Source organism: Marmota monax, unplaced genomic scaffold, assembly GCF_021218885.2.
Source record: "Marmota monax isolate L192 unplaced genomic scaffold, Marmota_monax_Labrador192_F-V1.1 WCK01_AAM20220418_F8-fsc00089, whole genome shotgun sequence".
Taxonomy (NCBI): domain Eukaryota; kingdom Metazoa; phylum Chordata; class Mammalia; order Rodentia; family Sciuridae; genus Marmota; species Marmota monax.
This window is the reverse complement of record NW_026694744.1, coordinates 2,482,164-2,496,800: the sequence shown is the minus strand read 5'-3', so window position 1 is coordinate 2,496,800 and position 14,637 is coordinate 2,482,164. Positions and strand designations below refer to the sequence as shown.

The following is a 14,637-nucleotide window of genomic DNA, read 5'->3' as shown; positions in this document are numbered from 1 at the left end:
TGCTACATAATGCCCTCTTTGAGTCCGTGGTAAATAAGCAAACACTAAACATGTGGTGAAAAGCTAGTAAATCAGGAATGGGGGGAATAGCATGATGTTGCACAATAGATTGACTATAGATAACAATGTACTGTACAATTCAAAAGCTACAAGATGCTGGGGTTAGCTCTGTGGTAGAGCACTTGCCTGACATGCATGAGGCCCCAGCACTGAAAAAAGAAAAAACCAAAAAAGGCTAGAAGAAAGGATTTTTGAAAGTTTCCATTATAAAGAAATGAAAACTATTTGAGAACATAGATATGTTTACTCTAATTTAAACATTAAACGATGCCCATGTGTATTGGAACATCATAGGTTACCCCATTATTATGTATAATTTTTATATTAAAATAAATGTAATAAAAATATACATAAATAAATAAATAGAGCCCTCCTAGAAGGCACCATCCACTGGATATACAAAAAATGCAATGTAATCTAAATATTCTGATTCTTCCTTACCAAGAATTTAAAATGCTTTTACAAGGAGAGAAGGGATGAATGAATTTATTTAGTATCATTCATAAATCAAGGTCAGAGCTAAGAAAAGGAGCAAGAGTTTTTTAAACCAGTAATTTAACCATGTCTGATATTATCTTAAGAAACATAGTGATACCATCATTTTTGCCTACCTTCAAGGAATATTAAATGATAAAACACATATTTGTGTGTTCATTGACTTAAGCGAATGATATTTTAAAATTGGGAATCAGGCATAGTTGCCATGAACTTTCTTTCCTTTGTTGCTTTCTTTATTGGATGCTGACACAACTGTTCTACATAATACTCCACTGAGTTTTTCATGATGACAATTTTATACTGGCCTACTCCCAGGTCCTCATGAGATCACCAAGGACCTGGAGGCAGAGGTCAAGGCGAAGTGAATTGCCCACACAAGGATGGAGCTCATGACCTTGACCTCATTGACCAAATATTCTAGCCAGCAGAGCTAATTGTTGTGTCATAAACTGTTAAAATTCATGGAGGAAAATACACGGAAGAGGAGTAGGTAATAGGCTCTTATTGTCTTTTTTTTACAAGGAAGAATCAAAAGTGATGGCGTCGTCTCTAAAGAATCTGGATCTCCTGAGTATGTGTTGTGTTCAGTCATGTCCAAGACATTCAAAGAGAAACTGGCAGCCTCAGGTCAAGTGGGCTGCCTCAGGCAAACATGTTGACAGATAACCTGGGTCTGACTCTTTAAGCATCAGATGTTGCAGGAAAAAGTATGCTTCCACTGGATGAACAAAATGTTTCAGGCCCTTCAAATTTTGATTCCATCCCCTATCCTTTAAGAACTCCCAAATTTCAAGCTATACTTTGCATACTATTATGGGAAAGGCTTCATATTAGGGGTCTAGTTCTGGATCTGCCACTACATTGCTTTTAAAAAATAGTTTTTTAGTTATAGATGGACACAATACCTTTATCCATTTATTTATTTTAGTTATTTATTTGTATGTGGTGCTGAGAGTTGAACCCAGTACCTCACACATGTGAGGCAAGCACTCTACCACTGAGCCACAATCCCAGTCCACTGCATTGCTTTTTGACCTTGAGGTATTTTCCCTTTCATTTCTTCAGTTTCCTCCTCTGTAAAATAGTTTTTAGAATCTATTCCAGTGCTAACATTGTGAGAAGTTTCTACCTACAATCACAGTATATATTCAGAAGCCTGATACTAATTAGCTGGATGGCCTGGGACAAGCTATTTCTTAATTCTGTGAGACTCTTTCAGCATCTTTAAAAAAACTCACTGAGGGACTGGGGTTGTGGCTCAGTTGGTAGAGTGTTTGCCTAGCATGTGTGAGGAACTGGGTTTGATTCTCAGCACCACATATAAACAAATAATAAAGGTCAATCAACAACTAAAAAAATTTTTAAAAACTCACTGAGTTTCTAGTAGATATTTTTAGGGTTATAAGATCATTCAATCAGTTACCTCTCTTATTCCTTGTCCAAAAATACAAAACCACATATTGGCATGTTCTGATATATACTTCAAAAAAAATTTTTTTTTACCAGTAGCGATTCCCAATTACCCACAAATACACTTTATGTGGCAAAAGCAAATATTTCCTAGACATGTTAATACTTTTATGCACATCACACTAATGAGCCCCAAAACAAACAATGAAAAAAAAAACATACCATTGTCTTCACGAAAATCAGATGGCAAAAGACCAATGGATTTCAGATGCTTAGGTGTAGTTGCAGACAGTGACATGATTTCCCCAACAGCTTCATGGAACCCTTCATTAGCTCCATTTCTTAGCAGGTAAGGTTGCATGGCATATGCCATGTTATACTGGATGTGTCCCATCTCATGATGAGCTGTCAGGAAGTTGTCCATTGTCACTTTTGTGCACATCTTGATTCTGTATAAAAATAGGCAAGAGTAAAATGAATGTCACTGAATTTCATTTAATCATTATAGTAGAGTTGTATGAAGTTTTGGTAGCATGAATTCTGTACAAGATTTATTCACCATTGAATTTTGTGTATCTATCTCTTATGTCCTTATATACTTGTTGCTCAATATAAAGTGATGGGTGGGGCTAACTCCTGTTCTCCCACTCACATACTGATAGGAACAGAGACATCCAGAGCCCTTCGCTGTCAAAACTCTGAGGAAAATACTCTATAAGTTAGCAATAGACATGACCTTGGGCATTACAGTGAATGAATATAGCACAGTCTACTAGAAGCACCAAGGAGGGCATAACTAAGAATACGATGAGCAATTTTTACCTCAATCAATGTGCAGGAGCTTGCCAAGTAGATGGCAGGGAGACTGATATTCCTGGATGTGTTCAGTGATAAGGGCTTGAGAAAAAAATATGATATTCAGGATATTACAAGCCTTTCACTATAGCCAGTATAGATAGAGAAGCAGTAGAAAGGGCTGGAAATTGAGACTTGAGGATCATTAATATGTAACTCATGGAGAGGATATGATTGATGGCTCATACAGCAAGAATAGAATGGAAAGAAGAGCCAAAGCCTTGGGAGAAGCCTCAGGGAAGATGGAGAAAGTGTAATTAGAGAGGCCAAAGGAGTCTGGAATAGGATGACAGTGCAGAGGTCAATTAAAAAAATGCCATTGGCTGGGTGTGGTGTTGCATGCCTGTAATCCCAGGGGTTCTGGAAGCTGAGGCAGGAGGATCATAGTTCAAAAGCCAGCGTCAGCAACTTAGTGAGGAACTAAGCAACTTAGCAAACCCTGTCTCCAAATAAAATATTTTAAAAGGGCTGAGGATGTGCTTCTGTGGTTAAGAGCCCCTGAGTTCAATCCCAGGTGCCCTCCCTTCAAAATGACATCGGACTCACTAATTAATGTCTTACTCAGATTTTTTAAGTTTACTATAATGATTTTCTCCATGACTTCTCATTCCTCCTACTCTTGAGATGGCTGTATCAGTCCGTACCTGCAAGGCACTGGTTCTCAACTTGAGTGTGTTTGAGAATCCCTTGAAGATTTGTTTAAACTCAAAGTACTAAGCCCCACCCTGGAGTTTCTTCAGTAATCCCAGGATACATCCTGAGAATTTGCATTTCTAGCACATTCCCAAGTGAAGCAGATACTGCTAGTCCAGGGAACATACTTTGAGAACTATCAGGCTAGGTTATTCTATGGTAACAGGAACAAACAAAACTAAAACAATAAAAAATAAAAGACAACTGGTAAGTACTGTAATGGTGCTGTGACCCCATGAAATAAGGACTGCATTTGGCAATTAGGTTGTGGTTCTTTTCAACTTGACAAAAGCATTTTCATTCAGGTGGGTGTAGGGGTCATATTTCAGTAGATTTCTAAATTAATTTTCCAACTACTCTGATCATGTCACACTACCCCCATAAATACCCTTTAAGGACTCTTCAATACTCAAGAATTAACTCGGCCTCCTTTATACACCCAATATTATTCCAATCTGCTGTTTTGACTTGTTTTAACAATTATAATAGCTCTTATATATTTATTGTCTATTGTAGGTAAGATTCTGTGCTAGGAAACTTACATGTATTTTCTCACTTTTAAGCCTCCCTCTAGTATTGGGGTTGGTATTCCATAGCCTGCTGCCTGTTTTTATAAATCAAATTTAACTGGAACTCAGTCATGACCATTTGTTTATGGATAGCCTGTGGCTGCTTTCATGCCACAAAGGCAAAGTTGAGTAGTTACAATACAGACTTTCAAAGCCCACACTCTTTACTATCTGGCCCTCTTCAGGAAAGGACTGCCAGTTCCTACTCCACTGAGCACTGGTAGGCCTGGGCCCTTCCCAGGTCTGCTCTACTAGATAGATTACCTTCCCCCAGCTGTCTGAGTCAGTGTTAATAAGGGCCCAAAATGGCTTTCTTCTTCACTGGTTTGGCTAAATGAGAGGTGCCTCAACCAGGAGGTTATGTCTTTCCACACTTGGGGCAGACTACAGCCAAAGACTGACTAATAGAGTGTACAAGTGGCCAGCTTCCTTGTCTTCAGGCATGACCAATGTTAGTTCAAATTAGGCTCTGAAGAGGTTCATAGGATCAGGCTGAGGCCAAGTCTCCACCACAGATCTTATTCTTTCTTCCTTCCTTCCCCTGTTCCAGCCTGTTTCCCGTGCTCCCCTTTGCCTGGGTACACTTGTATAAGAATCTTCATTGCAAGCTGGTAAACCCAGCCTAAGACACTCACAACCAGCAAACTTGGATTACTAATCTGCTTCATAGATAAAGAGATTGAAACCTAAGAAGGTTAAATTCCTTGTCCAAGGTTACCTAGTCATTAAGTGTCACACCTAGGATTCCAAAGCCTGTGCTCATCCTGCCACATCACAGAGACTCCCCTTCACATATTTGTTATTCTTGCCTAACTTGTTGACCCTGGTATACACTCCGGGTCCTGCCTCTCTGCATCTAATCCTGCTGATCTCCTCCCAACTGTCCAAAGCCTTCTTGCTTTCCAGACCCAATTCCAATGCTGCCCACAAAGCCCTCTTCGATCTTCTGTCCTATTCCAGGTGTGGCAAGTTCTCTCCCAGTTCCCCACAAAGCATTCCCTCTGTCCCTCTAAGGGCACATAACACTTTCTCCTTTTTATCCTAGCTTGTTATTCACTCATCCTATTTCGAAAGCAAAACACAGAGGGAAAGATCAATATCTGATTGACATCTCCTCTCCATAAATCTCAGCACAAAACTTCTTCATCCTCATGACCATGCAACTCTAATAGGGGTATAATATTTCAAATGAGGCAGATCATCTAAAGTTCAAGTTAGCACCTGCTGGTAATCTTCAAAACCCAGATGTGCTCTCGTGGACTCCCGATCTTAGTTCAAAGAGTTATTTAAAAGTATTTTCTGTGCTCAGAAAAGCAAAGAAGGAATCTCTGCCTTCATCATTTTCCATTTAGTATCTGGGCTATAAGTATTAATCCAACTACCTGAAGTCACCCTTCTGTAGATCCCAAGCTGTAGGGTGGCAGACCACTTTCCGGCCATCTGTTGGCTCAGTTAACATGGAGTTTTCCCAGAATCCTTGAGTCATATTAGGAAGGCCAACAGATACAAAGAACTTCTCAGCCTCTTTGAAGATCCTCACCGCATTCCAGTTCTAGGGCGAAAAAAAGAACAGTATTTAATCTCAGCATTAAAAGAACAGCATCCTTTCTGTTAGATATGTACATTGACAATAATCTTTCTAAAAGGAACTTTGGCAACATGTATGAACAGCTTCCAGAATGGCTATACCCTGTTTCAGTAATTATGTCTCTCGTGAACTAACTTTGGAAATTAGATCAAAGAATTTACATTGCACTTATTTTTGTGGGGGTGGGTACTAGGGATTGATCTCAGGGGCATTGGACTACTGAGCCACATACCTAACCCCTATTTTGAAGACAGGGTCTCACTGAGTTGTTTAGTGCCTAGCTTTTGCTGAGGCTGGCTTTGAACTCGCGATCCTCCTGCCTCAGCCTCCCCGGCTGCTGGGATTACAGGCATGTGCCATCACGCTCAGCTGAGTGTATTTTTAATAGGGAAAAAAGTGGAAACAACCATCAAAATGTTTTGGAACTGCAGAGAGAGAGCCACAGACATCTGCCACAAAGCAAACTCTTCTTCAGATTAATGTCCCAGGAGATGACCAAGTCTTAGCTTAGGAGATAAGGCCCACATCAGGCAGGCTAAGTGGGTAACTGACAACCAGCTCATAAATCATTTTAATAACACAGATAACTTCCTCCAATCTTAAACACACGGTCAAGTTTAGTTTTTCTCCTATGTCAAACCTGGGAATAAGAAACAGAATATAAGACTCTGGGTTTTTTTTAAATTCACATTTAAAGGCTTAGTATCAGGAAATTGGTATTGATGAGTATGTCATTCTTTTAAAATTTGAATTAATTCTAACTGATACATAAAAACTACATATTTCTGGGGTTTTACAATGTTTCAACACAAGTATACATTGTATAATGTTCAAATAAAGTTAAATGTATCTGTCTCCTTGAACATCATTTATTTATAGTGAAAATATTGGAAGTCTTTTCCTGTAGCTTTTAAAAATATACAGTACATTATCTTATTTATACTCACTCTACTGTGCTATTGCACGCCAGAACTTCTTACTCCTACCTAACTCTAACTTAGTTCCCAATACTCTCTCTGGCCTCTGCAAACTACCATTCTACTCTCGTACCTGTCTTTCTGTGTCTGGCTTATTTCACTTAACATAATGATCTTCAATTCCATCCATCTTGTCGCAGGTGACAGGAATTCGTTTTTATGGCTATGTAAGTACTCCACTGTGTATATATACCACATTTTCTTTATCCATCCATCACTTCATAGATATTTAAGTTGCTTCCATTTCTGAGTTCATGAGAATAGTGCTTCAATAACTCAGGGAATGAAGATGTCTCTGACTTAATTTCTTTTTAACATACCCCCAGTAGTGGGATTGCTGGATCATATTTAATTTTTTGAGGAAATGTATTATTTTCCATAACGACTCTACTAATTTGCATTCCCAATAATAGTGTACAAGGGTTCCCTTTGCTTCACATCTTTTCTAGCACTTGTTAGTTTTTTCAATCTTAACCATTATTGTTACAGAAAGGCAATATCTCATTGTGTTTTTTAAAAAAGTTTTTTAGTTGTCAATGGACCTTTAATATTTATTTATTTATATGTGGTGCTGAGAATCAAACCCAGTGCCTCACACATGCTAGGCAAGTACTCTACCACTGAGCCACAACCCCAGCCCCTCACTGTGGTTTTGATTTGCATTTTTTCCTGATGATTAGTGATATTGAGCATTTTTTTCAAATACTGTTGACCATTTAAATGTCTTCTTTTGTGTATATTAATTATATAAATTGGTGGGGTTTGTTGTGGTATAGACACATACACATTAAAACACAACTGGAGTCAGAATGGCAGCTATCAAGAATACAAACAACAATAAGTGTTGACGAGGATGTGGGGGGAAAGACACACTCATACATTGCTGGTGGGACTGCAAATTGGTGTAACCACTCTGAAAAGCAGTATGGAGATTCCTTGGAAAACTTGGAATGGAACCACCATTTTGACCCAGCTATCCCACTCCTTGGTCTATACTCAAAGGACTTAAAAACAGCATACTATAGGGACACAGCCACATCAATGTTTATAGCAGCACAATTTACAATAGCTGAACTGTGGAACCAAACCAGATGCCCTTCAGTAGATGAATGGATAAAGAAAATGGGATATAAATACACACAATGGAACATTACTCAGCATTAAAAGAGAATAAAATCATGGCATTTGCAGGTAAATGGATGGAGGTGGAGAATAAAATGCTAAGTGAAGCAAGCCAATACCCAAATAACAAAGGCTGAATGTTCTCTTTGATAAGAGGATGCTGACTCATAATGGTGATAGTAGGAAACATAGGTGAAATGGAGGAACTTTAGATAGGGCAAAGGGGAGGAAGGGGAAAGGAAGAGGAATGAGGGTAGGAAAGACAGTGGAATGAATTAGACATCATTACCCTAAGTACATGTATGAAGACACAAATGGTGTGACTCTACTTTGTGTACAATCAGTGACTTGGAAAACTGAGCTTTATATGTGCAATATGAAATGAACTGCATTCTGCGATCATGTGTAACAAATTAGAATAAATAAATTTTTAGAAACCCCACAATTGGATCATGTTATATATGCTCAATATCTTTAGCCATCAGGGAAATGCAAATCAAAACTACATTGATATTCCGTTTCACTCTAGTCAGAATGGCCATTAACAAAATACATAAATAAGTAACAAGTGCTGGAGATAATATGAAAAAAAGGAACCCTAATTCACCATGGGTAGAAATGTAAATTAGTACACTCACTCCCTTCCATATGGAAGCTCCTTCAAAAAAAATAAAAGTAGAACTATCATACGATCCAGCTATACCACTCCTAGATATATATCTGAAGGAAATGAAGTTAGCTTATAGAAGAGATACCTGAATGCCCATAGTTATTGGGGCACTATTTACAACAGCCAACTTATGGAACCAGCCTAGGTGCACACCAACAGGTGAATGGATAAAGAAAACATGGTATGTAACACAATGGCTTATGATTCAGCCATAAAGAAGAATGAAATCATGTCATTTCCAGGAAAATGGGTAGAAATGGAGATCATTATGTTAAGAAAAAAAGCCAGACTTAGGAAGACAAGTACCACTTGTTTTCTCTCATATCCCATATTTTCTCTCATATATGCAAACTAAGGAAAAAAGATGACCTGAAAGTAGAAGAGCGACTATTGGGGAATAGGTAGATGACCAGGGAGAGAAGGGAGGGGGGAAAGCAAGAGAAGTCACAGGGAGGGTAGACATAATCAAGGCATAGTATATGAATATATGGAAATGTCACAGAGAAACCCATTAATTTGTAAAATTAATGTATGCTAATAACAAAAAGGATGAGTTAAGGGATTGTTGTAATATTTTTAATGATGATTTCTAAATATGCAAAAATCTTCTAATTATATTCTTGGGCTTTTTTATTATTCATAGAGATGATTGATTACTTAGCAATGACTAACTTTGGAATGAGTGATGTCAGGCAGTTAGTAATTTGTACATCTTACTGCTTAGAGGAAAATTCAAGTCATCTTCATTTTGCATACCTCTCAACAAGGTCAATATCATATCTGTAATTTAAGCTACTTGAGGTCACTGATATTATGAACAACTTTTCCATGAAAATATAGATACATAATAAAATAAGTTTAAACTAGTTTCAATTTTTGAGTTATAAAATTTCACATACAAAAGATAAGAACAGAAAGGATGGCATAAAAAGAAATGAAGTAGAGAATTTAGATCAAAGGAAATGAAGTTAAAGCCTCTTCTTCTTACCTGTTTTATCATTGCATCAGTAACATCTATATTTGGTTTCTCTGGAAAGGGAACTGTCAAAGAGTATAGATTTGTCCAAAATCTACCCCACATATCACCTGTTGTTAAAAAAGAATACATTAATATATGACAACGACAGCAGAAATATAGACCTGATTTTACATAGTGCATGAGGTTAGATTTGTAAGTAAGCCATATATTATATTAGTTTTAAACAATATCGTTTCTGTGCTTCCCTTTCACTACCAGTTTTTCACTTTTTTCTTTCTCTATTTTAGACTTGCAACATTTCCTTCTTCTACCTCCTCTAAAAGACTAAAATGGCAGGAGACTATGTGGTCAGGCAAAACTTGTTAGGGAATCATCCCAGTTTCCCCTATCTGAAACTATTACTCAAATGCATAATTTATTAAATATATGGAACATTATAGTTACTATAGATTAGAAAGAGATTTTTATAATCTATCATTCATGGGACAAAATAATACAAATTAAACTATCAATAATGCCTGGTATTGGATTAAAATAAGATCATATAAGATCACCATTCAAAAACTTCTTAAGCAGTAACCAAATTTCATTTTTATTACTATAGTGGGTGACTTTTCAAGCTTCCCCAACAATGTGAGGCTGGATTCCAAGGTCAGAGACACTAAAAGGGGAAATGGATCCAGAAAAATGTCATCAATCTAACAGCAAGCAGAATCCTGCCACCAAAGATATGGGGCAACACAACTACATGAAGAGTACTCCAGTGGATTCATCTTTATTTTTATTTTATTTTTAAAAAGAAATTAGTAGAGATAAAAGTTTTAAAGGAAAACTTTTTCACCATAGAAATATACATGTGATATCATGATGAATCACATTTCACAGTAAAAGACCCAATAAGCACTATGGGATGGCTTCTAAAACACAAATAAGGCTGTCAGTTAAACTGATAGAGTTAGAGTATCTAGAATAAAGATAGTCCTCATACTAATTTTTTTTCTACATCAATAAGACCTGATCTGAAGTAACTGTTTGATTCTGAGCATGCCAATTGAAGAGGGGGATGTACAAAGTATAGCTCATCCAAAGGAGGATGAATATAGAAGTGGAATTTTAAGGAATGGTTGAAAATTTGTGTAGGATATTTAACTTGAAAAAAAGAAAACAGTATATAATTGACGATAACATGACAGCCATTAAAATGTATTGAATACATACTCTTGTGCCAGGTACTATGCTGTGTCTTATATGGTGGTTGTTTACATCTATCTGGAAGGTCATCTTGTAAAATAGGAATTGACATATTCTGGGTAAACTCATAGCATGGAAATAGTAATGATTAACGGAAGGCATTAGAGAACTGTTGATACAATTCCATATAAGTTAGAACTTTCTTATAACTGGTGCCATGTAGCAATAAGTTATTCTACTTTGGAAGGCAGAAAGAGCCCCATCACACCAGATGAATTTAATCAAATATTAAATTACTGAATAATGATTGTCAAGAACATTGTAGAAAAGATTTCTGTATTACTTTAGGGTTAAAATCTCCATGGGTCCTTTGTCCATATTCTCTCTTGCTATGAGATTTCACTGTGGAGGAAAATTAACTTCTAGAAACTTGACTATAGAAGGGATGTTATGTAGGCCTGGCATGAAATTTTCAAATATTTCTATCTTATTCGGCCTTGGCTCCTTGGGGTGGAGAAGAGGATGGTCACTCTTCTTCATTCATTACTCATATGAGTCCAAACCCAGTACTTTGCATCAAGACTAAATGGTGTTATCTGGAATGAACTCATGAAGCTTTCCAGGACATACCTTAATTGTAGAAAGCCTTTCTCTCACCCCTCCCATTTCTAGCCTAACAAGATTTTCTTTCTCTGACAATATAATATAAAAATCCCAAAGTTCACCTAAAAGCTAATTCAACCAAATTGAATACTGAAAATTATTTTCCTCATTTCTACTCTCATTTTATTTTTTAATTTTTTTAAAAAATTTATTTTTTAAATTGTAGTTGGACACAATACCTTTGTTTTATTTATTTATTTTTATGTGGTGTTGAGGACTGAACCCAGGGCCCCACGTGTGCTAGGCGAGCACTCTCCCACTGAGCCATAATCCCAGCCCCTCCACTCTCATTTTAACCTGGAATTCTTTTCTACTTATCTTAAATAACTCCTTTATCCTTTGGATTATAGCCAACATAATTATTATGTATAAAAATAGTAATGTAAGAAAGAATGATTTAAACTGAGCCTTCTGTTAAAGAAAGTGCCTTTAAAATTTGATCTCTATAATGTTCCTACAAGTACAGAATTTTTCAAAACTTTTATGTTGGATCTCACTCCAAAAGACAATTTTGTTTGTAGAAATAAATAACTGACAAAGAACACAAAAGACTCCTGAGGTTTCTTACCAAGCAAATGAGCAGGAAGGCATCCAGTTGGACTGATATAGGAAGGGTAAGTATTCATCAACTTTGCTCTCACATAAGCATGAAGATGTTCATATAATGGTTTAATCTGAAAAGCCCAGGAAGAAAGTTTAAGACCCAGAGTAGCCAAATCAAATTTCCAATACCCAACACTAGAAACAAGAGCTTCTTTATATAAGCAGAATTTCCTAAATGATTTCTTTTCCTCTCCAATATTCCAGAGAGTTTCAAAGCATTCCCTCTTTATAGGTATTGATGATGACTAGCCTTATCACATAAATCAATAAAAACACCTGGAAGAAGGCAGATCTCAGAAAGATAGCAGATACCCCAAAAATATTTTTTAAAGATGTTATCTACTTCTTTCATTTTTAAATTGAGGTATAATTTACATATCATAAAATTCACCCACTTTAAGTCTACAGTTTCATAAGTTTTAATAAATTAAAACTGCTGAGAAACCATTACCACCATCCAGTTTTGTAATACTTCCATTCCCCCCAAATTTTCTTGTGCCTATTAGCAGCCAATCTCACTCTCATCTCCAGATCCCAGTAATCATGGAAATTATTTCAGTCTCTATACTTCTGCCTATTTTGGAAATTTTATATAGACAAAATCATACGTGATCTTTTGTGTCTGGCTCCCTTTGCAGAGAACGATGTTTAGGTTCATCCATATCGTTGTGTGTATCAATAGTTCTTTCCATTTTATTACTGAGTAGTATTGCATAGTGTGAAAATATTAGAGTCAGTCTATCCATTCACCAGTTAAAACATGACTTGCTTATTTCCGGTTTGGTGCTATTATGACTAATGCTGCCATGAACATTTGTGTATGTCTTTCTTGGATATGTGTATTTCATTTATCTCATATAGACAGCTAAGATTGGAATATCTAAATATTATGGTAAGTGTACATATAACTTTTTAAGAAATTGTCAAACTTTTTTCCAAAGTGACTACCATTTTACATTTCTGCTAGTAGTCTCCACTGGTATTGTCAATCTTTTATTGCCATAGCCATTCTGGTGAATGTACAGTAGATTTTCATCATGATTCTAGTTTGCATTTACCCAATAACTTCTTACTCACTTTAGTCACTTGTGCAATTTTTTTTGGGGGGGGATTATTTATTTTATTTTTGGTACCAGGGATTGAACTCAGGGGCACTCGACCACTGAGCCACGACCCCAGCCCTATTTTGTATTTTATTTAGAGACAGGATCTCACTGAGACCCTCTTTTGCTGAGGCTGGCTTGAACTTACGATCCTCCTGCCTCAGCCTACGGAGTGGCTGGTATTACAAGTGTGCACCACCATGTCTGGCTTACTTCCATTTTTGACAGTTCTGCCCAACTATGGTTGTGACAATAGATTCACATCAGAAGTTTGAAGGTGTAGAGATAAAGGGGAGGCATGGGAGGTCAAAATGAAAGAGGGGCATAGTGAGAAGTGTCCATAGGACACTTCTACTTATAGTACTCTCTTCCCTATAAAAACTTCTTTAGTCAAGGGGAGGGAAAGGTGAAATACTAGGGAATGATATTGGTCAAATTATATTGTTATATTGTGTGCATATACAAATATGTAACAACAAATCCCACCATTATATACAGCTATAATATACTAATAAAATATGGGAAAAACTACCTTAGTCAAAGGCTAATGAAATAATAATATCAATTGTTCCTCAGAAAGGAGAAAACCTTATGGTTCTACTAATAAAGGAAGACATTGCCAGCCACAAATAGCTCACAAAAGCCATTCTTTATAATCTAAAAGATTATTCCTTCTTAGAATCTGTCTATTGGCAACTACTAATCAGTGAGTGAAAGGAGGAGTTAAGCAGAGCAACTCTGATCATGTGAAGGGGCTGCCCTATCATTCAAAAATCTTTTCAAGCTCTAATATTCCATAATTCTAGTCGGCCTGGGAATGGCTGCCCAGTATGTTAAAAACAACCCAGAATGCCTTTGGAGATTTTCCCACTTCCAGTGTGCTCCGGTTCCTCAGTTACCTCTGCAAATGTACGTTCCACATCTTCAATCAACTGGTTGTGGTTATAGCCATAACCATCTGCTCCTTCTGCTTCATAATCTCCTCTCCAATAATCCCCATAGTCTTCATAATCTGGTTTTCAAAAGCAAAACAAGAGAACATAAGTGAAAGAAAAGAGAGAAAATGGAGTTTGCAAAGATTAGCTTGCAAGGAAGTTAAAAGAAATTTAAAGGTTTATCACATTTTTATTGTCCTTCCAAACATCAACTCAAAGGAATATAAATGAATAACAACATTAGCTAATTCTGTTAAGCACTTGTTCTGTGTCAGCAGTTTAAATGTATTATCTTATTAATAAACACAAAACTATAGGAGATTGTCATTATTAGAGCCCTCACTACACAGATGAACAGCCTGTGCTTACTTCTGAAATAAATTGTATTGTGTATATTTAAGGTATACACATGATGTTATGAGACACAGACACATATTAAAATGTTTATGATAGTGAAACAAATTAATATATCTATCATGTTGCATCTTTCCTCCCATAGCAAGAGCAGCTATAATCTACTCATTTAGCAAAAATTCTGAATATAGGAAACTACATTAACTGCAGTCCTCATGTACGTTAGATCTCTAAACTCATTATATCCTGCTACTTTGTATCCTTTGACCTACATATCCCCATTTCCTCCTATCCCATCCCTAGTAGCCATGATTTTATTGTCTTTCTCTGTATATTTGACCTTTTTTAAAAAAGTTTTTTTGGTTCC

General features: G+C 36.6%; 1 protein-coding gene across 2 annotated transcripts in view; it reads right to left on the bottom strand.

Moving 5' to 3' along the window:
* Ace2 (angiotensin converting enzyme 2) overlaps positions 1-14,637 on the bottom strand; it is a 47,620-nt gene that overhangs the window by 16,707 nt on the left and 16,276 nt on the right. For both annotated transcript variants that reach the window (XM_058572569.1, XM_046424343.2), the window contains exons 6-10: positions 13,881-13,993; positions 11,844-11,949; positions 9,431-9,528; positions 5,468-5,637; positions 2,191-2,417 (exon numbers count right to left, since the gene is read on the bottom strand). In XM_058572569.1, coding sequence (XP_058428552.1) covers positions 2,191-2,417; positions 5,468-5,637; positions 9,431-9,528; positions 11,844-11,949; positions 13,881-13,993 — 714 coding nt within the window. The remainder of the gene's footprint in view (positions 1-2,190; positions 2,418-5,467; positions 5,638-9,430; positions 9,529-11,843; positions 11,950-13,880; positions 13,994-14,637) is intronic.